The following is a 23,852-nucleotide window of genomic DNA, read 5'->3' on the forward strand; positions in this document are numbered from 1 at the left end:
TTTGAAAAGAAGCTGGTTGGTGTAACAGCAAATTCCCTTGAAGGGAATTAATTGAAAACAATGTTAAATGAATTGCAGAAGGAGACACAGAAAGAGAAAATGTGAATAATAAAGGTGTTAAATGTGAAACACTATTAAACACACACCAATACTAAACGGATCTATGTTTTTCCCTAACAAATGCACGTTTTACTCATGGTTGAGTATCAGTTGTCAGATTCAATGTTTAAAGGTGGGGTAGGTAATTTTGGAGAAACCAGCTCGAGTGCGCTAGAATTTGAAAATACACAACCGGAACAAATCTGCCACTTCCTTACAGAGCCCCTCCTCCAACACACACGAACGCGCACATGACCAATGAGGGCACGAGAGAAGTTTGTGCACAGATGGAAGGCTGACAGGCAGGTAGGCCATCCAGTCATTTTAGCCGGGCCGGCTCTGCCACGCTCTCAACCCCCGCCTTAACTTCTGTAACATAGTGACATCACTATGTAACACTTAAAAACAGTCAAATTGTATGTGACAGGCTAAGGGGTGGGACATTTCTAAGTGGTTGACTAATCACAACAGAGCCGGCCAGCTAACCAATCAGACGGACTGAGCTCTGGTTTCAGACAGAGGGGGAGAAGAGGTGCTGCAGCACAGGCAGTATGAGAAAAATAAAGACCGGTTAAAGTTGGTAAACATGTCACAGAAGAGGCAAAAAATACAAATATGAACCCATTTAGCATATTAGGGCCCCTTTAATGTTAGCTTCATCTTTTAGTTTAGTTAGCCGTGCAACCCTTAGCAACACCTGGCAGTTACAGGGTCTGTTTACATATTCAAAACAATTCATCTCTAAAATAAAACATATTTTATTGTGTTAATCACAAACAACACCTTAATATAATGAAGTTGGTTAATAATTTAGCGTTGCTAAGATACGGTTGAGATTTAAGTTAACATAATCCCCCAGTAAAAAAACACAATCAACACATTTGGGCCATTACAAAGGCGCAATGTCAAAGTTTATTTTGTATCATTCATAGGATACACAACACTGAAATGATTTTTTCCCCCATCATACTGGAATTCATATAATCTTTACTGTCATTATATATATTCGATAACAACATCTGTTGAATTGCAAGACAGAAAGAGAGAGGGTGATCTAGTTCCTGGGTATGATGCTGTGGAAATCAAACGGCTGTCACATACAGCACATAGTACATCGGAGAAATCCTACTCCAGACTAATCAACACTTTTTGTGAGGAAGAACTCACATGTGACACACAATTTTGCTCTGCATTGTCTTTTCCCCCCACTTTAGATCAGGGCAATTTTTGGATAATCCAGTTTCAAGATGATACATCTGTAGCAACACAGTGTGAGCGTATTTCAGTCCACACATCACTTTATATTACATGGCTGTTTAATGAAGGGCTGTAGTGGCTGACTGTCAATTAAACACTTGGTAAACTAACATGAAGTCGCTAAGCAAGTGTGTAAAACGACCTACCTGTATGGCACATTAGGATGTTTAATCAATATCGTCTTGTGTAATGCTGTTAGCAGGAGAAACCAAAGTAGGCTGGTAATTATAAGAATAATACTAAGGATGAGAGCTTGTACCATATTTAAAGTAATTTACAAACATATCAAAAGGTTTTTGTCACAGTAGATAGAGTTGTATTCAGACAGTGGTGAGCACAGAGCACCATCACTGTGTCGCAATGTGTTTAAGACACTGAGCACTGATCTTACTACAGATTAGGGTTCATTTTGGAAAGGAAACTGATACTCAGCACTGAATAAAAGCTTCCTAAATGTCAGACTTAAATCTAAATTAAAATAATTTATTTAAAATCCTAAAGATTTGAGTTAGTGATTCATCTGACTTAGTAAGTGATGGGGATGTTTTATTGAAAAAGCTCCCAGCGATCAGATAGAAATGCTCCAAGTGGTTACTCAGAAATGCAAAAGACGAGAACACATTTTCCATTTGTTCACACCAGAGCCAAACTAATAATTGGCCCACAGGACTGATAGCTTCACAATGTTTAAAAAAAAAGAAAGAAGAGTAACGGGTCACGTTATACAATGAAAATAAGTGAGACCATGTGTCAAGTATTTCTGAAAGCGTTTACTGGAACATGAGAGAATGAAAGTCGCCTATGTTTTCAGACCCATGTTGCCTTGTGCATCACATGAATAGCATGCATCAGGTCCAATGCGAAAATCCATCTTTTCCAGTTAATCCTTTCATCCATCAGTCAAATAAATGTGATTATATGATAAGAGCCATAAATATGTGTTGTAATAAAATATGTTTAATGGAATGATCTTAAGGATTATAACTCTACTAAGTGAGGAATTCAGCCTACTGTAAGTCTGATCAATTAAAGAGCTGCTGCCAGTTGGACAAATAACTTAACACTCATTTGGTGTGACAGCACCGAGCACCCTTAACACTTATTCTAGTGTAGATTTCAGTTGCTACACCCCTCAATGACCAATAAAAGCTGTTATTTGCAACAGTATGGTGGGCAAACCAACATCCTCTTTCCTTATTTCTTAGAAGACTGCAGACATCCTCTTCTTTGACATTCCTTCATTTGGTTCACAGAAACGTTAGTAATGAAAGTCGGTCTTTTGAGAGTTTACAGAAAATCTGAAAAAGAAACTGAAGTGCAAGGCAAAGTCAGAATGGATGATTTTGAATCACAATACTTAGATAACGTCAAGCCTGCAGAGCTGAATACAATAAGAAATTAATTGATCATTGACACCATTTTGCATTGCTTAACTTCATAAGCAGACTTCCTCTTTCTCTGTAGTGAAAAGAGCGGTCACTGCTCTACATTTGTCACCCTGTTTGATATATCTATACAAACTCAACATCTTCAGTAAAACTTGACAGACAGTGACACAGCTTTAAATTGTTTCCTTATACTTTGTGCCAGTTACACTGTATATTTTATATTTCTCCATACATTTTACAACCCTTTTTCTCTACACAGAATATATTAACGTTTGATATGTAAAATATTTTTCACCCAGACCCTCTCTGTTATCCCTTTCGATATTTAAACTACTCTCCACTTTCATCGGCCCACATGCTGCAGTTTTAGCTGTCAAAAAGTGATATGAGCATTTGAACTGGAGAGTACAGATCAGCACTGTTACCTGAATTTCTTTGGGCTTGTATGGGACACTGACAATTGAAGGAATTGTTTGACATTCTGGGTGAGAACGAGGACTGAGAATACTGTCATGCCTGTCTGTTAGATATGAAGCTACAGGGGTTGGTTGTCTTATATTAGCATAAAGACTGCAAACAGGAGAAAACAGCCAGCCTGGCTCTGATGCTAACTAATTAAAAGTTGTGACTTTGAAAAGGGAAATACCAAATCTTCCTTTTACAAGTTCAAAGTAAACATACTAAGCCATATTGCATGTTTGCTCAAGGGATTAAGCTAGCTGCATCACCCTTATTTGTAGTTAATAAGCTAACATTAGCAAACACCAGGTAGCTCTTGCATTGTAGCTGTACATTTAATTGACATTTCTGAGTCAGTTCACTGACTTTATGATATAACATATTCTTCTTTGTTACTGTTACTTTAGTGTGCCATTTTAAAATGTCAGTTCATGTCAAAAAACGTTTTAAATTTAAAATGATGGATGAATATGCAATGGCTAAGCTAGGCTAACTATCTGCTGGCTGTAGCTTCTTTTCTTTTTTTTACAGACTTTTAAGGAAGTGGTGTCAACCTTCTCATCTTACTTTCAGCAGGAAAGCAACTTAATGTTCCTAAATGTCAAACAATTCCTTTTGAATTGCACATAAACAATGATTATGCGTTTGAAGAAAAAGCACAATAGCTCCGCAGGGAATAATCAAGTTATTCAATGTTCAGTTTTTTAAGGATTTGATCAGTCTGCACAGTAGCCGTCACAGAATCTATGGTAACAGGAGGTTACATGTTGACCTCTAAAATATTACACAAAAAAATACAGAAAAACTAAATAAATTCAAAATCATAGCAGCACATTTTAGTCTCTGAAACACTCACAGTAAGTAAACCTGTAACAGACGACTCGTTGGCACAAAGGACGGTGTAGAAAGTTTGGCCTCTGTCGGTATCTACACTCCTATAGTTACATATACATATATATAAAAAAAATAAGAATATCAAAATAAATTACAACATATATAAATAATTAAAAATGACAAAAACAAAAGATTTGGCAACATTAAGTTTCTTCCTTTCTTTTCTTGGGTCATGATGAATAAGTTTTGATATGAGGTGTTGTATTAACTCGCCTGGCTTCTTGTCATCTGCAAGCCACAGACAGACAGCACACATAGTATGTTAAAGAGTTCATGATTCATTACTGAATGCAATCTTGTGATATCCCTTCAGTTTGATGGGTTTATATTCCTGCACTGCACCTCTTCCTCTCACACTCACCAACTTTTCATTTCTGATACTTCTCTACTACCGAAAGGTAAATTGATCACTAATAGATTTTTTTTGTGTGTTTCTGCCAATTTAGAGCATAAAAAGGGAAAATACAGGATAAATAACTCTGAACCAATCAGGAAGAAGAGCATAGGGTAGACCGAGCATCCAGTGTCACCTTAGCTTAGGGAGTTATTTTCTGTCTACCCATGTTTCAGTCCTCCTCAAAGTCCCAGGTCCAGGTCTGCTGTGCGATCTCGAGCAGCGAGAGGCAACAGCAGTCTCATTGGCCCAGATTCAGTCCATATTATTGGGTGTTACATGTTTATGTTTGGATGGTGTCTGGAGTTGTTTGTCTTTGTCAGGGAACATAGGAATGGACAGCGTGGGGAACACGATGGTGGAGATGAATGGGGAGTAATGATCAGGAGAGGCCCAATCAATGCCACAATGTCTGCATCGATGTTAACACTGGAGAAGCGAGTAGGATTATACAGCCCGTGTTTACAGAAGCAAAGTCTTGTCCTGTAGAGCTCTGGCATCTCTTTAGTTCAAAGAAAGCAAAAGAAACCTTCACCCCCTCTCCAGGTCTCAGTTATCCAGCGCCTCGGCGCACACCATGCTGCCATACAGCTGCTGAGGGTCCGGATGTGTCAGAACCCGCTCCTCTGCCTCGCTGTCTGTGCTGCCCTCACTATCGAGGCAGGCAGACGGGTGACACTGGCTGGACAGGCTGGGGTACAGGGCGTTGGGAGGCAGCGGGCTGGGGAGGAGGTCCTCGTCCGAGCTTAGGTAGTCCCCCTCTGCGGAGGTGGGGCTGGTAAGACAGAGATCCTGGTAGTTGGCACTTCCTCCTCCACTGCTCACCCTGGAGCTGGGGGCGGCCTTCTGCCCTCGCATCTGCCTGATCTGAATTCAGAAAAAATATTTTACTTTAGACGACCCTACAGGAAGGTTTAAACTATATTTCAGTGCATTTTTAAAAAGGCATTATCGTGCTTTGCTTGACAAAAAATCCCAATACAAGACAAACAACACTTTCCTTCGTAGAGTTTTTGGACATAATTGAAGAAATGTAAGAAATGAATAAAAATATATATGCTTTAAAATTACGTTAAATATGTCTGATTAGCCTTTGCAAAAGCATTAAACGTCAGGTAATGTGCTGGATATTTTTTTACAGGTTGCAGTACGTGAGAAACACCTACTGAAAAAACCACTGACCTGATTCCTGCCCACCATTTGAGGTTGTGAAAGTAGGGCAGAGGGTCTTTACAGCTAAATCTGAGCAATATAAATCTCCCACCTGTCAGGTGGAAGAACTTGATAATAAAAATAAAAAGGATGTGTTTGCGTGTTCTCAATGTCTGCTGTCCAGCTCTCAGATTACGGTGGTAGTTCTCGTGTGATAGAAGGGCTTCCACCGCAGTTTATCTTCCCATGCATGTTTTTAGCGTGTTAACCTTGCATGCACCGCAGTGACTCATGACAAATCTCAGAGGTTTATCTTTCCCCCTATCACACACTCAGGCTAGCTGTAGGGCGGGGGGAGGGGAAACCAGTGGTTAACCAATGGAAATGTTTTGAATGCATCTCACTGCTCTTCAAGCTACAGCACAACAAGAACACAAGAGATTTTTCTATCAGTTTTTGCAATAAGAACAGGTTAATGAATATATTAAAAGTGCTTACTTCATGCAAAGCTAAACACACAAAGAATAATCTGTCATCATAATTTATCACTGTAAATATGATTCAATAAAATGACCGGCAGGGCTATACTGAGATTTTTGTAGATGGTTCACTGCTTCCTCAGCTTTACTCAAGAAAGTTTCGGTCTCATTTATAAAACCACTTGCTTTGATGAAAAATGGTGGGGAGAGTAGAAGAAAAGAGAGGAGCGGTAAAGGGCAGGGCAGTCTCATCACACCCCCTGACTTTGAAGTCTGAACGCTTCCCTCCATGTCACGCACTGCGACTCTCTGAATGAACAACCTCAGAGTGAATGTTGTGGGAAAACTTTGAGTCTACGAAGCAGGGTGGGAAAGATCATCAAAAACCAGACATAAAATTAAATGCAAAGTTTGTTATCAGCTCAACTTGAGATAAATGTTTTAACCAGACGGAGACCAAGTGAGCTAACAGCTGTAAAACAATACAACAAATCTTAAATGTCAAGGACTGATTATCATCTTTCAGATCTAAATTAACCGTAAACCAAATAGTGAGAAAATAGTAGGTTGTTGGGGGGAAAGCAGGGGTCCCTTATGAGAAGGACTACATCGACAGCTCAGTGAGGGTGGATGTGGTGTCTGTAGTCAGGCTGTAGATGACAGGATTCTTCTGTAGTGGTTAGCACTCTGCAAGGTATCTATCTGCATCTATCTATGGTATACACGCAGTGTGTGTTATATGTGCAGGCCATTTTAAAGCATTCTCACCAGTAAAAACTAAATCATTAAGTTTAGATTTTTGTAAAACATGCATTTGTCAGATGTAAACTTGATACATTATAACAAAGATGATAAAATATCCACCAGGAGGGCAGTTTGAGAGCGCAAATCTCGCAATGTTTAGGAAAGTGAACAATTATTTGTGGATCCGCCATGTGATTGAATCCGCTCCAAAATGTAATAGGTTCTTCCTCTGCCAATGCTAAACTCTTAGACCAAGGTTAATTCAAATCACAGCAGTAGTTTTTCTTTATTCCTGCTGACTAACAGTCAACCGAAACCAAAACATAACCTCTTTGGCCTGGGTTACAATTGCTGCAACTACACAAGAAACCTTTGCAGACTCTAACTACATTTTGAATCATCTGTCACTTGGTCAGATTCGTGTGTTCAACCTCATTCTTAAGCTCAGCGATCTGATCCCGCAGCGCGTTGATGTACTGTCTGGAGTCTGAGTGGTTCAGCTGGCCCTGGATCAGCCCTTCCTCCCTCTGTAGAACACATTTTACATATTTGGTGTTAAATTCTTTGTTGCAATATTGTTGAAAAATCATCCACACATATACTTCAACATCTACATATAGAGATTGATAAGCCAACGATAGATCGGTCTCAAATATCCAATTTTCATGTAGCAGACTGTAACCCTGTGTAACCGTTGAGTTAACAAAACTCAGAGCTTCACATCAGATAAGACTGGAGACATAACCACTTAAAAGATAGTTGAGTAGCCTAGTTGCTTTCATCATACTCAGAAAAACACATGTTTATATTCTGATATTTATTGAAAATGATCGTATAGCCAACCCTTTACACACCTGTATCTCAAGATCAGCAACCTTCTGCCTGAGTTCAGCCATGGCAGCCATACTGTCTGCTTCCCTCAGTCGAACCGCCATCACCTCCTCTTTACTCTGCATGTATGAGGGAAGAGAGGCAATAAATAACCTGCTTAACAGCTTGGACTACGTCTATACTGGATTTCAGGGAAGGATATTGCATCATAAACTGTCTACGTCTTCCATATCTTATTCCTTTATTGCATCTCTTAAACTTTTCGGAAAGGGAATCCCAGAATATAGTCAGAATAATTTCCCGTCGATTGTTCCTGAAACCTTTTTTATTTTCTGTTCTACAAAATCAGTATCTTTCAATTATTCTGTTGTTCCCTTTCTTTTTATATGTTTCATCACCCTTTGCTTGATTTTCCTGTTCAGTTTTTAGTGTCTCCTTACGAATGCAAATATATTTTACTTTTCATAAAGCTTGAACAAGAAATCATCCTTTCTACTTGTGCCTTCCCTCGCCTCCTGCTATTTTAGTTTTTCCTCTCTCATACAATCAGACCTTGCAGTCGTGCTCGGACTGCTTCCTTTTCATCTCGTTGAGCTGGGCCTGGAGAGCTTTGTTCTGATTGGCCAGCATCTGGATCCGGTCCTGCAGTGCGGAGCGTTCCTGATCGTTGCGACCAATCAGCTTGCTGTGGATCTGGTTCTGAAGTAAAGGAAGTCAAATGGAAGAAAGGTTGGTGATATGGTTGAGAATGTGATTCAAATCAAATATACTTTTTTTTATTCCGCAAATATTTCTAGATGAAAATAATAACAAACAAAAATCTGGTGTTCATACAGAGCCATGTATCTGAAAATGAGAAACAAACACATGGTCTGCAGCCGCTTGGGTCAAGAAAGAACATTAATGTATAAAGAGATAAGTAGTGGGAGGGAAAGGGATGGTAAATCTGGAAGGAAGTCCTTATTTCGGTGTTGGGTCAATGACACTATAAATAAAGGCTATTGTGTTTAAGTGAATGTCCACCAATCTCATAATCTCAATTTTGGGGCAAACTATCTTTCTTTTATTGTATTTGCTGATGGCACAATGTATTACAATCTCACAAATACTGAAATGATTCCCAAAGATAGTCTTAATTGTGTTAATAGACTCACAGTGGACATTCTCTTATTGATTATTTCTTTTATCATTTTTGGAATAAAAATTAACACCGCAGGGATGGTCTACTTTTATTGTTTTATCATCACTAACCCTATGTGTATTCATCTGTGTAGGCAAGAAAAGGACAGGCAAAGATTGTATACCCTCCATGACTGACTGACTGACTGACTGACTGACTGACTGACTGAGTGTGTGTGTGTGTGTGTGTGTGTGTGTGTGTGTGTGTGTGTGTGTTACCTGCCAGCGCTGGTTGAGATCAGTGACGGTGTCCTGCATCTCTCTGAATGAGCGCAGCGTCTCCATCTCCCTCAGCTTTATCTGCTTCAGCTCCTCCTGCAAAGCCGCCACGTTGTTCTCATCAGGCAGGCAAGAGCTTCGCTGGATAAAAAAAAACATGTCATGTTTACAGTTTAAAAGTATTACTTGAAATCAACTTTCAACCAAAGGGATAACAATAGATGAAATAATAAGGGGTCGATAAAGTTTTATCCTGTGGTCCATGAACGCCGGAACCAAATTTCATGTAATTCCATCCAATTATTGTGGAGGCATGTAACTGAAAACCTGTCAGTGTGTAAGTCAAAATATCAAGTGGTCACTTTCACGATTTGCACGAGGATCATTTTCATTAACAGAGCCAAGGATGGCACAGAGAAAGGTTCAGGGGATCACTAAAGTCAGAAGGCTTTGTGCTTGGGGGACAGTGAAGGTCTGCAAAAGATTTCATCCATCTAATAGATATTTCAAAAATGTCAGTCTGCACCAAAGTAGTGGAACAACTAACTTATCAACAGTTGACATTGACATGGATTAGAGATAGACTGCTAGCATTAATAAACGTGTTTTAAATACTAGTAAATATATAATAGTAAGAGAAGAAGGAGTAAGAGTTGTCTCAACACCTTTTTAAGTCAATAAGACACATTGAAATGTCAACACCAAACACTTTGTTTGGTGTTAACATTTCAACTTGGTTTGCATGAGAAGATCTTTAACACATTCACAGTTACATTCACAGGCCTGCAAGTGTCTCTAAACGTTCACACTCCCTTCCCCTCTCTCTCCTCTGTCAGCTCACCTTCTCCAGATCGAGGACCTTGTCTTGCATTTCTTTCAGCGCCCCCAACAGTTCGGCCTCATGCATTCTGGACTGCTCCAGCTGCATCTGCAGGTCGGTCACAAACGGCTCTGTGTACTGAACAAACATCACTGGTGTTACATACAGCAGGTCTATCATGTAACAGTGCAACTTTGACCATTTGTTGTTCAGCTTTCGGAGAGATCGTTAAGTATAGATATTTATTTCCTAATGGGTATACGGAGAAGACTAATGACCTTGTTTGGACCTCAACAAATTGTTGTTACTTAAATTGTTTTTGAGTCATGCAGACCGATTGCTTGTCATGGCTATGAGCTCAGTTATTTTACCACAGTGTTTCAAGAAGTGTGAATTCCTCCACATACTGCTGCTTGTTTCTGTTTCTGTTGTCTCAAGTTGAGTATTAATAATACACTGTCATGCACGCCCTTTGCCATTTGTTTTTGAGTGACAACATTTCCAAATAATGTTTTTACACAATGGGAAGGCAGAACCGATTTGAAAGCAGTTTATTTCCAGCCACACACCAATAGTTATTACACTGTTATACCTAGATTCTTTCACAAATAAATCATGAGCATCTTTTATAACATGCCACTTTTACTATTCTTTGTTAATATCTGCAGCTAGCCGCATGCAGCAACAGAAGGAAACTAATTAAAAAATAAATCAGCAGTTTTTTCTGTTCTGTGGCTGGTTTTCCCAGTACTAAGTAAAAGTGTGTAATGAAACTTCAAAATAGCTGGTGAACAAATTAAGTGTAAAGCAGCACATGTGCCCTGCTGACTCAGGGGATGACAGACATATAGAGCTACTGTACATTCTCATGTCACCACATCAAAAAGGTAAACTTAAAAAAGGGTAGGGCTGTGAGTGCATTAGAAGCACAGAGAGTGGAACATACTTTCCTACGAGGCAAATTACATTTACAAAAGATTGAAATTAGACAAGTACATAGCGTGCGTAAAACAGTATCGGTTAGTCATTTTGGGCTTTTCAGTCTTGGTTATCAAAGAGGTTTGTGAGTGTCTGGGGGTGTGTGAGCTCTGGAGGGTGATGGGTGCACGCAATCTTGAGATGGAATAAAATCACTCAGCATCTTGAGCACAGAAAATTATGTTTAAAACCCTAAATAATAATTTAAAACTTGTATATTTTTTTAAAAGGTGGGTCTAAACGTTATCTCTTTCTTCTGGCTGAATGTGATTAGCATTTAAAAAAGAGAAGGTATATTCATATTCTTACAGAGGGGCGTACTTTGCTGACATGACATGTTATTTTAGCTGTAATTCATTTGTAAAGAGGTTGCACCAGATCAGAGGGGTTGTTTGCGTCTAGCTTAGCCATTTTGAAACACTTATTACTTAAATATTCATTACAAACTGTTTTTAGGATGGGTAGAAAAATAACTGAACGTGTTGTGTATTTTTCACAGCCCGATATCACATGAATTAGGAATTTACGATTTTTTAATCATTCAAACAGTTGACCTCATGAACCATTACCTAATGTACGATTCAAGAGAAATGAAGATCAACCACTTCTGCCTTGTGAGAAAATCTTACAACACCAATAACTTGAACAGGTTGAACAATGGTTTCTGTTGCCTCCACAGTGTGATTGCACAGATTTGGGCCGGTGGTTACCTTCTGTTCTTGCAGCTCTCTGATGGTGTCCTGTGCTTTCTCCAGGTTCTCGCTGGCTGTGTTGCACTGCTGCCTCACCACCGCCAGCTCCCGCTTGATCACGTAATTCTCCTCGGCTTCCTGTGCCCTCGTCACCTGACCCTGGAATAGCAGGCCAGAGGGTCAAGATCAGATGTGGAGTTTAAACTTTAAAATGCAGACTACATACCAAAGTAGGGGAAAAGGATATTCTGGGCATCAAGGCAACATATTACATTTTTTTTTTACTTTAAGGAATAGTTTGAAATTTTGGGAAATAAGTGCATTGGCTTGCTTGTTAGCTTAGCTTAGCATAAAGACTGGAAACTAGGGGACTGTCAGTCTCTTTTCAAAAGGTTAAAATAATCCACCAACCAGCATCCTTTAAAGCTTGCTTAATAACATTTGACATCTCGTTTGTATACGTTCCCTTAAAGCCATAATGTCTCACTTTCGTTTCCTAATATATATATTTAAAAAAAGATATATATACATATATATAAGATTTTTATTAAAAAAGGTGCTATCCGTTTCCTCTTGTTTTAAATCTTTAAGCTAAGCTTACCAGCTGTTGGCAGATGCTTTATATTTAGCACACAAACATGTGTATTTGTCATGTTAAAAACAAACAAAGGAATCAACCGCAGGCCCAACAATGTCTAACAATGTAGGATATTTTATTCCCAGTTTGGTAAGGAGTTTTACTATAGAAGATGTTTAACAGTAGTGATACACATTTACATGCCACATGCAGGGATTTTATAATCCTATTAGACCTTATTAGAGTTTCAATCATAGTTAAACAGCACATGCATCCAGGCTTCACAGGACGGTCTCGTGGACTGAACAGATATTTAACAATGTTCTTTCATGCACTTTTGGTAGGGGTTTGTTAAGAAGAGGGAGAGAAGCAGAAGAAGGAGGAATAAAGAGGTGTGACTTCGGACAGCGAGGTCAGTGGGAAACTGGTTGGCAGTACTCTACCTGTATCAGTCTGTCTGCCAGAGCGGCACTCTCCTACAGCGCAGCGCAGAGAAACAAGAGGGTGAAAAGGAGAAGAGAAGAGAAAGTGAAAGACAGTAAACCACAACACAACCCCAGAGGAAATTCAAGGAAAGAAAGGGTTCACAGGTCAATCGTAGAGAAGTGTGTGGAAAAGAAGGGCCGGCAGTGACATCACAGAGTGTTTCAAAGAGCAGTAACAGATTAAATTCTGCTGAGTGCAGGAGCAGAAGGAAATCAATTCTAAGCCACAAACGCACACACACACGAACGAGATGGCAAAACGACAAAAAATCTCACAACTGTCAACCCTCTGTGTTATCTGTCAGTGTTTATCTAGGTCATTTCTGATCAATGAGTCCTGCGCTGAGCAATCCGGCTGTTACTCGCAATGACGCTGCAAAAAAAAAAGAAGATTTATTTGAACATTTAGAAAAGCTGGAATCAAAACCCGTCCCTTACCTTCTCTAGTGTCTCGATCCTCTGCTTCAGCAGCCTATTTTCTGTGCGTAACCTCTGAACAGAGAGAGAGAGGCACATGCCATTTATATTGCCTATTTTTATTTTTTATTTCACAAATAGTATTATTTTATATGTCCACATCATGCACAAATACATAAAATACACAAACAGCTGAGCATACACACCTTGATCTCAATTTGTTCCTCCATTTCTTTGTTCTTGATTGTGGTGTATTCTTTCTCAAGTCTAATGCAAAATAAACAAAACGGGATAATGCTAAGTTAGAGCAACACTTACATTTTTTTTAAAGTTTGTTGCTGTGCTTCGAACATAGAACAGGGATCTTGCTCTCTCAACACAACAAGCACACATCCAACACAGAAGAGAGTGTGCTGCAAAAACGTCAGAATCAGTAAGACAGGAGAACAAATCCTCCTGGGCTACATGAGCCTGTCAGGCCTGAGTCTTACTGGTCGTTAGTTGAATAATGAGCACTCTTACTTCTTCATCCTCTTGGGGTTGTATTTGACCTGGTAGGCCCTGAGGATCAGCTTATCTGTGCAGCTGTCAAACTGGTGGGGGATCACCTTCTGGAAATGCTGCAGACCCCGAGGAAATAACAAGATTAGAGAGATTAAGACAGACAGAGATGCTCATTTATATTTTATACAGAAGCAGGCAACACATGAGTTGTGAAGACGAGCACATTGGCCCGATTGATGATTCTAATTAGCTGACTTTCACTGTTAATAAAAGGTATATCAATTGGTATATCAATTAGTTGCAGAGATTAGGTTTACATACACATTTATTTTGATGAGACTATAGATATTTTGTAAAAAAAAGCAATAATTCTCTGGTAACAGATTGTGACATTTGTAGATTTGTTGCTTTCTTTGGCAAAAAAGATAATAAAGTGATTGGCTTTTAGGTTGAAAATGTTTGTCAAATAAAACAAATAATTTGAAGAACTTACACAAAGCTATAGGGAAATTATAATGGCCTTTTATCACTAAAGTCATAAAGTAATCGACAAACCGGTTGTTCAATAATCAAACGCATAATCATTGACGAGTAGTCAAAGATGAAAAAAATGATAATTAAAAATGTCTTTTATACCACATGATACCACCAAAAATGTTGTGTTTGATTATATATCACACACACGCATATCAGGAGAAAATTCACCTGTTTGGTGGTTTATTTGTTGCTGTATAAAGCTGCAGCAGCTTACCTGCGACATGCCCTCCATGTCCAGCTGAATGAGGTCAGTCTGGTTGTACTGCAGGATGGCCAGGCCCACACGGAAGATAATCTCTAGGCCCTGCAGACAGGACATCATCTTTTATGATGTGTGCTCAGTAAACTCAGAGAACAGGTTAGTGAATTATAGACAGTCAAAAACACGTTTCCTACCTCATACATGAAAATATCGAAGATGCGGGTGGCGACAGGAAGAGGGAGGAAGGTGAGGAAAAGGGTGAGGAACCAGGACGAGGCATACATGGAAGTGTGGAAACTCTGGGATCGAAAATGGACGTTGAGCTCTGGAAGTTGCTCCTGAGGAATAGAAGGAATATGATTAGAAGTCTTGAAGGACATCAAAACTGAAAGTGATGTGCTGAAGATATGAGTGAATGATTTGCTGCCCCTGTGTGGATGAGTGTTACACTGCAGGCCTCTCTTCTTTACCTGAAGCAGATACTCAAACTGGTAGATGCAGAGGCCCAGCTCGGCCATGCTGGGTTTGAACAGCTCCCTCAGGCGGTACTCCTGCATCAGACGCACAAAAACACAAAACGCCTCCTCCTCAGGCATCTAGGAGGAGGTGAGAGGGGAGAGTAAAGTTTCCTCATTAGGTATAAAAAGACATTGCTTATGTTAAACAGTTTGTTGTACAGTGGGTCCCATAATTTCCTGCTAACCTCTAGACACAACTCAAAATCCTGCTGCATAATAAACAGTTTTTAGTAGCAGAGAAATCTAAAGGGAGTGATAACAATGAACCTTAGACATACCGAACTGAGCCTTCAGGCTAAATATCCTCGTTATTGATCAGTTTCATGACATATTTAATCATTACCTGCATAAGCAGCAGACCAACGATGAATGCACTGCCTTGGCAGTAGCCCACCTCTCGATCCACCAGAGAGTATGCCTGAAAGACACAAAAACACACACATTAGTTTTCAGATGTGTAGTATTTATAGAAAGCAGCACAGATGACATCTGTAATCCAGACCGACTGTGAGCAACAGGATCAAAAGTCACCAGAGGTCCATCCATTTCCTGTGCAGCTCATCTAATAGGAAACTTGACTGATGCGGAGCTACTCAACAAGCTTGTTTCCATGACTGCAAACAACAAATGTGTTCAATGCTTCGTAAACAAAATGACATTCGGAAGCCTGGAACACGCACAATGGAGAAGTTAATTACAGCCCTTCAAATCATCGCAGTTCAATTAGTCTTTGTCTGAATGGCTACAGGAAGAGATGTTTCAACATGGCATTCTGATTACATTCATTAGTATTATGATATTAAATAAATGATCAATATATTTAAGAGAGCTAATGAAGATTAAAGCTAAAGATTTGTGTATTTATGAGCAGGTCCTGTTTTGTTTGTATTGTAAAGATGCGTGGACATGCAGGCAAAGCAACACACAGAATTGCTGTTGACGCACAAAGAAACAAGTGCTCTGAGGGACACGAGCAGTGGTGTAGTGGGCATTGGACGCGGGGGTACGCCGTACCCCCACTTATTTGAAGCATGATTTCTTTTTTTAATAGTCTAATACATTTAAAATCATTGCCAGTGTTATCAGTTGCAAGTGTGTGTTTGTTGTAATAATGACGAAAACATAATAGGCAGATTTCACAGTAATTATAATAAAAACATAGCTCAAGCATTTATGCAACTTGATTTGAAGCGTGTGTGTGTGAGGGGCAGAACCGTGTGTGTAGGGTGACCAGGTGTCCCGCACTGTGTGGGACTGCACACACAGCATTTTTATTATTTGTCCCGCGTCCCACACATTGAGACTATGTCCCGCATTTGAGTGATAGTCGCGAAGAAAGGCCGGATCGGTTCGCTATTATTATATTGTCTAAACGGCATCATGTAAGTTGCGCTGACAGGCGACACAGAGGTCCCCCAAGCCCCCCCCCCGTTGACAGTTCACGAGCACGTCCATAGTGTCCACTGGACACGAGAGACTGCAATTAGCTATTTTAAATGTTAAAAAAAAGAAGCTTTACAAATGTGTCATGTATTCAACACATTGTTCTTGGTACGGATCCCTACCATGATTATTTCTATATAAATGAAATGAGAGTAATGATACAAAAATGATCATACAAAATGTGAATATTGGAATTGCAATATCAGTCGAAATAATGATATTTTTTTCTGATACCGTCTAGCAGAAAATTAATTGATTTAGTAAATGAGTAGTATTTAAAACACTGTACCAACAGTCTCAGTCTCAGTCACAGTCACAGTCACACACACACACACACACACACACACACACACACACACACACACACACACACACACACACACACACACACACACACACACACACACACACACACACACACACACACACACACACACACACACACACACACACACACACACACACACACACACACACCGTGTCACCTCGTCATAGCTGCTACTGATGTGAGATGCTGCCGTGCTCACCTTCATGACGTTGAAGAGGACTTCCTGCCCCAGGCTGTCCTGGCCTTTAAAGAACTCGTGCTCGGGGTAGGTGCGGGCGATGTCTCTGCGGATGAGCTTCTCGCACGGGGACGACATCTTTAGCAGCTCCGAGTACTGGTTCTTCACCGGCATGTCGGTGGCGTTGCCCAGCAGCTGCCAGACGATGGCCCGGAAATGGTGAGGGATGCCTTTCCTGATCAACTCCTGCAGGGCAACGAGGGACATTCAAGAGGATTAATACCACTCTCCTATATGTGGTGAGGGACACAATTTGAGGCATCTGTTGAGGATTAATTAATCATGGTATAATGATGCATTTGCATATCTAAATTACAATTATGTTATAATTACAGCCACAACAACCACATTAAGATGCAAAACTTTTCATAATTACTTTAGTTTTTCTCAAGTCCAACATTAAAAAGAATCACGCCTTTCTAAAAAGAGGTGGTTTATCTCCGTTTATCCCGATAAATACATTTGAACACAAAGCCAGACTCTTTGTAGGATTTGAAAGCAGTGTCATTTGTTTGACTGCTCTCCCATTTTGCCCTGACTCATTCTGCTGTCCCTTCTCTCATCCATCTTTTCTTCCCCTGGGTTTCTCCTTGTGTCACAGAGGACACAGAAAGACACAGAGAAGAAAGGAGGGGAGAGAGAGAGGATGAAGAGAGAGGGGTATTGGTGCAGTGAAACTTAAAGGCATTATTGTGTGGAAACAAACTCAGATAGTGAACATGAAGGTTTTTCTTCCACAGCTCTGGTCAGCAAAAATGAACCCTGGGTTCTCAGAGAACACTGAGCTTCAGAAGCACATGTGCACAAAGCTAAAACACAAACACTGTGACCTTATGACTAAGAACTGACAGATATGAATGGCCAACCAGCCTCTGCATGTTCAGTGAGTCAGGGATGGTTGATAATCCTCTTAATGATGCTCTCATTTGAAATGATATCCAATGACTAATTTTTCAGAAAATGTCGCCCGTGACAACATAACCTTTCATTTGTAATCTCCAGATCTAATCCCCACCTTCAGGAGTTTGTCCTTCTTGCGTCTCCACTCCTCCCACTCGTTGACGATGCGGCCCCACAGGATCCAGGTGTCCTCCTCCAGGTGAGACAGGTTGGAGGAGGCCGAGGAGCTGGACACCAGCGAGGAGCCGCTGTTGCGCCGGGAGCCGCTCATCGAACGCATGGACTTGGAATCAGCCTCCAACAACCTTCGTGAAGAGAGGAGCACACAAGACTACAGGAGTGAGCTAACTAAACCTGGTACACACACTGGAGGGTGGCGGGGAAGCTTAGATGAGCATTAGGAGTCACGGCAGGCAGATATCACACTGAGGCATGAAGACTGTGACAATGTGAGGGTCAGTCCAGTTAGTGCACAACCTTGTAGAGGGATCCAGAAGGCTCAGAGCCGTTTAGTTTAAACTACAGAACCAGCGGCTGCCCGATTAGGATATTACAGCTGACCAAATCAATGTTTAAATTGACAAAAATAAACACCTTTGTATACAGGTCTCTTATATCTTTCGACCAATGCTGCCTTGTCCAAGGTAAGTCTATCTTTCCTATAATTATATGACATATCTCTCATATGCAGTAATAATAATAATATATTACATTTATAAAGCGCTTTTCCTGGTGCTCAAAGCGCTTACAAGCAAGTAAAACAAAATAACAACCAAAGTAGAAAGTGCTAAGCTAGGTGGAATAAGGGCAAGGGGTTAGTGGATTAGGAGTTGAAGGCAAGAGTGAAAAGGTGAGTTTTGAGGGATTGTTTGAATGATGTGAGAGTGTTGGCAGATCTGACGTGGCTGGGGAGGGAGTTCCTGAGTGTGGGGGAGGCTGCTGCGAAGGCCCTGTCACCCCAGGTCCAGAGCTTTGTCCTGATGGGCTGCAGTAGGTTAGCTTCAACAGACCTGAGGCGACGGGTGGGGGTGTGTCGTTGGATGAGGTCACAGAGGTAGGGGGGGGCAAGGTTGTTGAGGGCTTGAAAGTGAAAAGTAATATTTTAAAGTCAATGTGGTGTTGGATGGGGAGCCAGTGGAGGTCATGGAGGATAGGGGTGATGGAGTAGTACTTATTCTCTTCATACTGTGCAGAACAATAAGCCAATATTGTAAACAAGGGTGTTGGTTACTCATCTAACTCGCCGCAAGAAAGCAAATGAACACATCTCTCAAAATGTTTTTGCATGTAACTGTTTTTTAGTAGTTTGCATCCTTGCGCTCTTTACCCAGAGGGTGTTGAGGCCCACTGTGACCCTGAGCACCACTACTCTTCAGTATTAACTGGTTGATCTTGGACTGATGCCCAACTATAAACATCTTGTTTTTGTCTTTAATAGTTAAACACTATGATCTGATCTCACCTGTTCTGCTCCTCCAGTTTGGCCAGCAGCTCCAGTTCATCTGGACTCAGGTTCTCCGAGTCTGCAGGAGAGGCTGCTGGTGCCGACAGCGTTGCATCATGGGAAGATGAGTCCGGGCTGAGCACCGGGCTTCCAGTCGATGGTGGGTCCTGGTCCATGCCGGAAGGGGAAGAAGGGCACTCCAGATGAGGAAGAGCGCTACCCTCCCTCTCTGGGCTGATGCTGGGTATGGACATGGTGCTGCGGGTGGAGCAGGGTGGGTGAAGCAGTGTGGGTGAGGAGAGACACTCTTCCAGTCTCACTGCTGGTCTCCCTCCTCAGCGAAGCCTGGCTGTCGCCTGATTGGTCACCTGGCTGGCCGTGGACCCAATATGATCAGAGGTCTTCAAACCTGTCATGGAAACAGAAAAAGCTCAATTAAATTACAGACCACAGATTATTTATTAAAATAAAGAGTTTTTTTTCCTCTTTAAAAAAAAGGCAACTATAATGATGTAATGTATGTATGTTATATATTTTTTTATAAATACCATTGTAATGGTAGACAACCCTCTATAACAGTCTGCCACGTGACTTTGAATACTTCAGTAAAATATGACAACATTTTTCAAGAATGTGATTTTTGGATTATGGGAAGACATTGTTTTGATTAATGGTGGTGCCAACCTCCAACAGACAAACATAAAACAGTCAAACACATGAGGGAATAAAGATGACCCTATAGGAAAGTTCCAATCCTTTGCATTTTTAGATTGGGCCCCTAAAAGATATGAGATTTCTTGTTTGGAACATATCATATCACCCTGGTCAGATCCACATCAAGCTGCCAACATGCCGCTCCACACCCTCACTCCATTAACTGCTTTGAAGGAGCGGCTCTTCGTCACTGTGGTGACTTCATCCTGATGAAAACATCCCTCACTGCGGGCACACTCAGCTACCAGAGAGCTGTTTGTCTACAAACTGAGATGAACAGTTACCCAGTGATGCTTAACACGGAAACAATGTTGTTATAAACAATGGTGATACTCATAACTTCTGTTTAGTATTTATTTCTTTGTCTTTGTAAAAGGGAGTGAAGGAAGGAACAGGTCAGCTCCACGCTTATACATACTGTACACATTATTCAATTAATATTAGACTGTACAGCTTCCAATAGGACTGAGCCATGGTCATACGTCATGAGTAATTAACATGCACGTAAAGATAATATATAAATCCAATTAATGATAGAGTGAGTTCAGATGATAACTCAGATGTGACAGAGCACACACACACACACACACACACACACACACACACACACACACACACACACACACACACACACACACACACACACACACACACACACACACACACACACACACACACACACACACACACACACACACACACACACACTGCTTCTTTCTCAATCTGTGCTGCAGCAGCAATCAGAGAGGCAGCAGAGGAGGGGGGCACGGGTTCCCTGCTATGGTAGTTATTTACAGCTCACTACTCGTCTGTGGCTGAACGACTGCAACAGACGGCCTTTTCTTCTAAATCATCTGACATAAGGTTGAGCCTCAGGCAGTGATGCATCTGCTAGTTACATTTTCACATCGATCCTGGCAGAGCTTCATTCATGACAAAGTGTTTAACTGTACCAAACACTACACCTCCATCTTAATACCCAGATACCCTTCAATGACTGGACAGTAGAGCGGGCTGATGTTAACTATCCTGGCCAGTCTGGGATACTTGAAATCAAAGAGAGAGAAACACTATGATGTTGATGAGGCTGGCTCTTTCTTGACAGTGCTACAATTATTATTGAGGAGAGTTTCTACTTCAGATCAATATTGGGATTAAGCAGAGTGAATGAGTTTGTATTCAGTTGCCAAAGCCATCATCGTTATTTCAGTTGGAAGTTATATCAGCGATAGAGAGTCATAATCCATCCAGGAATTATCGGTAATCGTTTGCATTATTTAATCACAATTCTTACATTATCTATATATTGTCTGTGAGAGCGCATCCTTTTTCTATCATTCAATGGTCACACTTGATTCTTTTAAATGGGACTAATCATGGCATCAAAAGAGACCAGATGAAATCCAGCTGTGTATCACAATCAACATGAACTAAACCTTAGCAAACCGTATCACCTTACCTTATATCTTAAATGTAAAACCAAGGACATAATAGCCTCTCATATCGGCCACTTGTTTGTTATACTTGGCCTGGGAGAAAAAAATGTATTGCTCAGAGCGCTGACTATCACAGGAGTTCCCACGGATTACATCCATATCACATTTCATTTTTCCAGCAGCCATCCAAGGTTTGAATACCAACAAAATATATATCAAAACAGTCAAAAACAACAACAATCTGCAAATGGTATTTAAAATCCACTACACTTTAGGTGCAAAAAAGCAAAAACGTGTGTTATGCTGCTGGCTGTGAGGTCTGGATTTCTTAAAAAAAGGACAAGATCAGGTTACAGTAATATCTGGTTGCCGAACTGAATTTAAAAACAAAACAAGTGCCATGAAAGCAGCTCAAGCATTGGCCTTTTAGCAGCAGGAGTACAAAAGACGCGATGCTTCAAAGAGATTTCAGTGCTATTCAGCTGTGTCACTGTGGTCAGACCACCACACTGTAAAAGGTGTGAGTCATGCAGGAGATCAGCAAAGTGATCCTAAAGTGGATTTTTTTTTTTCTTTTTCTTCACACACACACACACACACACACACACACACACACACACACACACACACACACACACACACACACACACACACACACACACACACACACACACACACACACACACACACACACACACACACACACACACACACACACACACACACACACACACACACACACACACACACACACACACACACTGAGGTAAAATAAAAAAATGTTATCAATGGAGGCTGGTGGCTTTGTATAAGAAATGCAGTTCCCAGAGAGAAAGGGGAAAGTACAGTGGTGAAACAATTCTAGTGGTACTGTACACTTAAACGGATATTGATTTTTTTACCGCAACCCGTCCACAGAACTAGATTGCTCAGGATCCGTGCCAATATTCCAGTCTGTTTCCTCGAATTGGGGGTGCATCGACCGCCATCTACTTAAGGTCATACACTGACTGTGTATATGTACGTCAGTCATACATCCTAATGACCTGAAATATCCTTGACATATATATATGAAGCAGACACGTGAAGTGTTCTATCCAAGATTAGAACCATATTTATTGATTCTCACATTATATTGAGCAAACATTTCACCACTAAAACCATGTCTTTCTGACCATCCATTACTTTCTCTCTCTTTCCACCCCCTGGAGGAAGTTGAAAAACACTCGGTCATTTCTAGAGCCGTAATTCTATAGAGCCGTCACTGGGGATATCATTTGCTCTGCAGGCACTCACGACAGGATCTCATTTTCAGCTTGGCACCATGGTGGTTCCCTAACACTGTTTAGTTTGGACCTAATTTGGAGGTAAGTGTCCTCTGGAGAAAAACAAGAAGGGTCTCTTAGAAAAACCACATATAGAGTGAAAGACTGAAGTGTCTATATGCTCTTAGTCGTTGAGGCTGCAGGGAGCCTGAGCAAAACTATAGGTTACTTACGTAACCCCAGTTCTCAGAGTAACATGAAGTGAGATGTCTCACTATGGGATGCGCCTCAACGCGTATGCACCAGAAGCATCAATCTCATTACGCCAATCCTGATTGGCTGGTGATCTTGACGCCAACGTCAGGGAATCCACCAACCCTATAAGTAGCTTGCGCCACGACGCAGGCGTCATTCAAAATAAGCACCTCTTCTCGCTTCGCCTCAGCAAGAAGGGCCGTCAGGTGAGACATCTCACTTCATGTTACTCTGAGAACTGGGGTTACGTAAGTAACCTATAGTTNCACACCCACACACACACACACACACACACACACACACACACACACACACACACACACACACACAGGGAGAGGTGTGTTGAGTCCAGCTGTGTGATAGTTGTATGCCTAATTTTGAAAGTTTGTTTAGTCTCTCCTTGAATGATATCAACGCGCACAATTATGCTATTGTGTAAAGTCTACGCCTGAACGCATCCAATGTGAGCTCTCACTGTCTACAGAAACAGACAGCGCTATTGTTTCCGGTTCTCACCACCCTGACACGCAAAATCACACACTATCTCCAGTTATCCAACATGAACCCACATCCACTGTGCTCCTCTCTGTTTTGAATGTTGTAGCCATGTTTTGCATGCACAGCCTCAAGCTGGATGTGTCTGATTTACAAAATACTTTTCATCGATGTAAAGAAGCTTTCACGGTCTCCATCTGGGCATGGAGACGTTGAGCCACCCTAAGGCAATTAAAATAAAACAGAAACCCTTTGATCTCCCACCTAAAGCAGCTCCATCTTATTTCCGTTCTGCAAAATAAGCAAAGACATTCACTACAGTAATATATGACATGCTATCACAGACATTCTTAGACGTAAATTATTGCCCAAGAGGCCGAAAAATAGACTGGAAAAACCTCACCAGCCATTTATAAAGTAAAAACAGACAAATCAGCTGGTTTTCACCGAGATCCCGACCCCTCTGATGTGTCACCCCCTCTCTCTTCTCCTGCACACACACACACACA

The 23,852-nt window shown here is 40.9% G+C and overlaps 1 protein-coding gene across 1 annotated transcript in view; it reads right to left on the reverse strand.

The window, feature by feature from the left end:
• Nucleotides 1-1,296: 1,296 nt before the first annotated feature.
• Nucleotides 1,297-23,852, reverse strand: part of evi5l (ecotropic viral integration site 5 like) — a 28,578-nt gene continuing 6,022 nt past the window's right edge. The window contains exons 2-19 of the mRNA XM_010770260.1: nt 19,197-19,587; nt 17,850-18,039; nt 16,796-17,020; nt 15,169-15,243; nt 14,778-14,903; nt 14,502-14,645; nt 14,320-14,409; nt 13,587-13,684; nt 13,271-13,331; nt 13,086-13,139; nt 12,606-12,638; nt 11,604-11,744; nt 9,937-10,053; nt 9,096-9,236; nt 8,250-8,396; nt 7,721-7,816; nt 7,298-7,393; nt 1,297-5,358 (exon numbers count right to left, since the gene is read on the reverse strand). Of these exons, the coding sequence (XP_010768562.1) occupies nt 5,041-5,358; nt 7,298-7,393; nt 7,721-7,816; nt 8,250-8,396; nt 9,096-9,236; nt 9,937-10,053; nt 11,604-11,744; nt 12,606-12,638; nt 13,086-13,139; nt 13,271-13,331; nt 13,587-13,684; nt 14,320-14,409; nt 14,502-14,645; nt 14,778-14,903; nt 15,169-15,243; nt 16,796-17,020; nt 17,850-18,039; nt 19,197-19,432 (2,388 nt within the window). The 5' untranslated portion in view covers nt 19,433-19,587 and the 3' untranslated portion in view covers nt 1,297-5,040. The remainder of the gene's footprint in view (nt 5,359-7,297; nt 7,394-7,720; nt 7,817-8,249; nt 8,397-9,095; nt 9,237-9,936; nt 10,054-11,603; nt 11,745-12,605; nt 12,639-13,085; nt 13,140-13,270; nt 13,332-13,586; nt 13,685-14,319; nt 14,410-14,501; nt 14,646-14,777; nt 14,904-15,168; nt 15,244-16,795; nt 17,021-17,849; nt 18,040-19,196; nt 19,588-23,852) is intronic.

The sequence above is a fragment of the Notothenia coriiceps genome, unplaced genomic scaffold (genome assembly GCF_000735185.1).
Source record: "Notothenia coriiceps isolate Sejong01 unplaced genomic scaffold, NC01 NC01_scaffold00008638, whole genome shotgun sequence".
Taxonomy (NCBI): domain Eukaryota; kingdom Metazoa; phylum Chordata; class Actinopteri; order Perciformes; family Nototheniidae; genus Notothenia; species Notothenia coriiceps.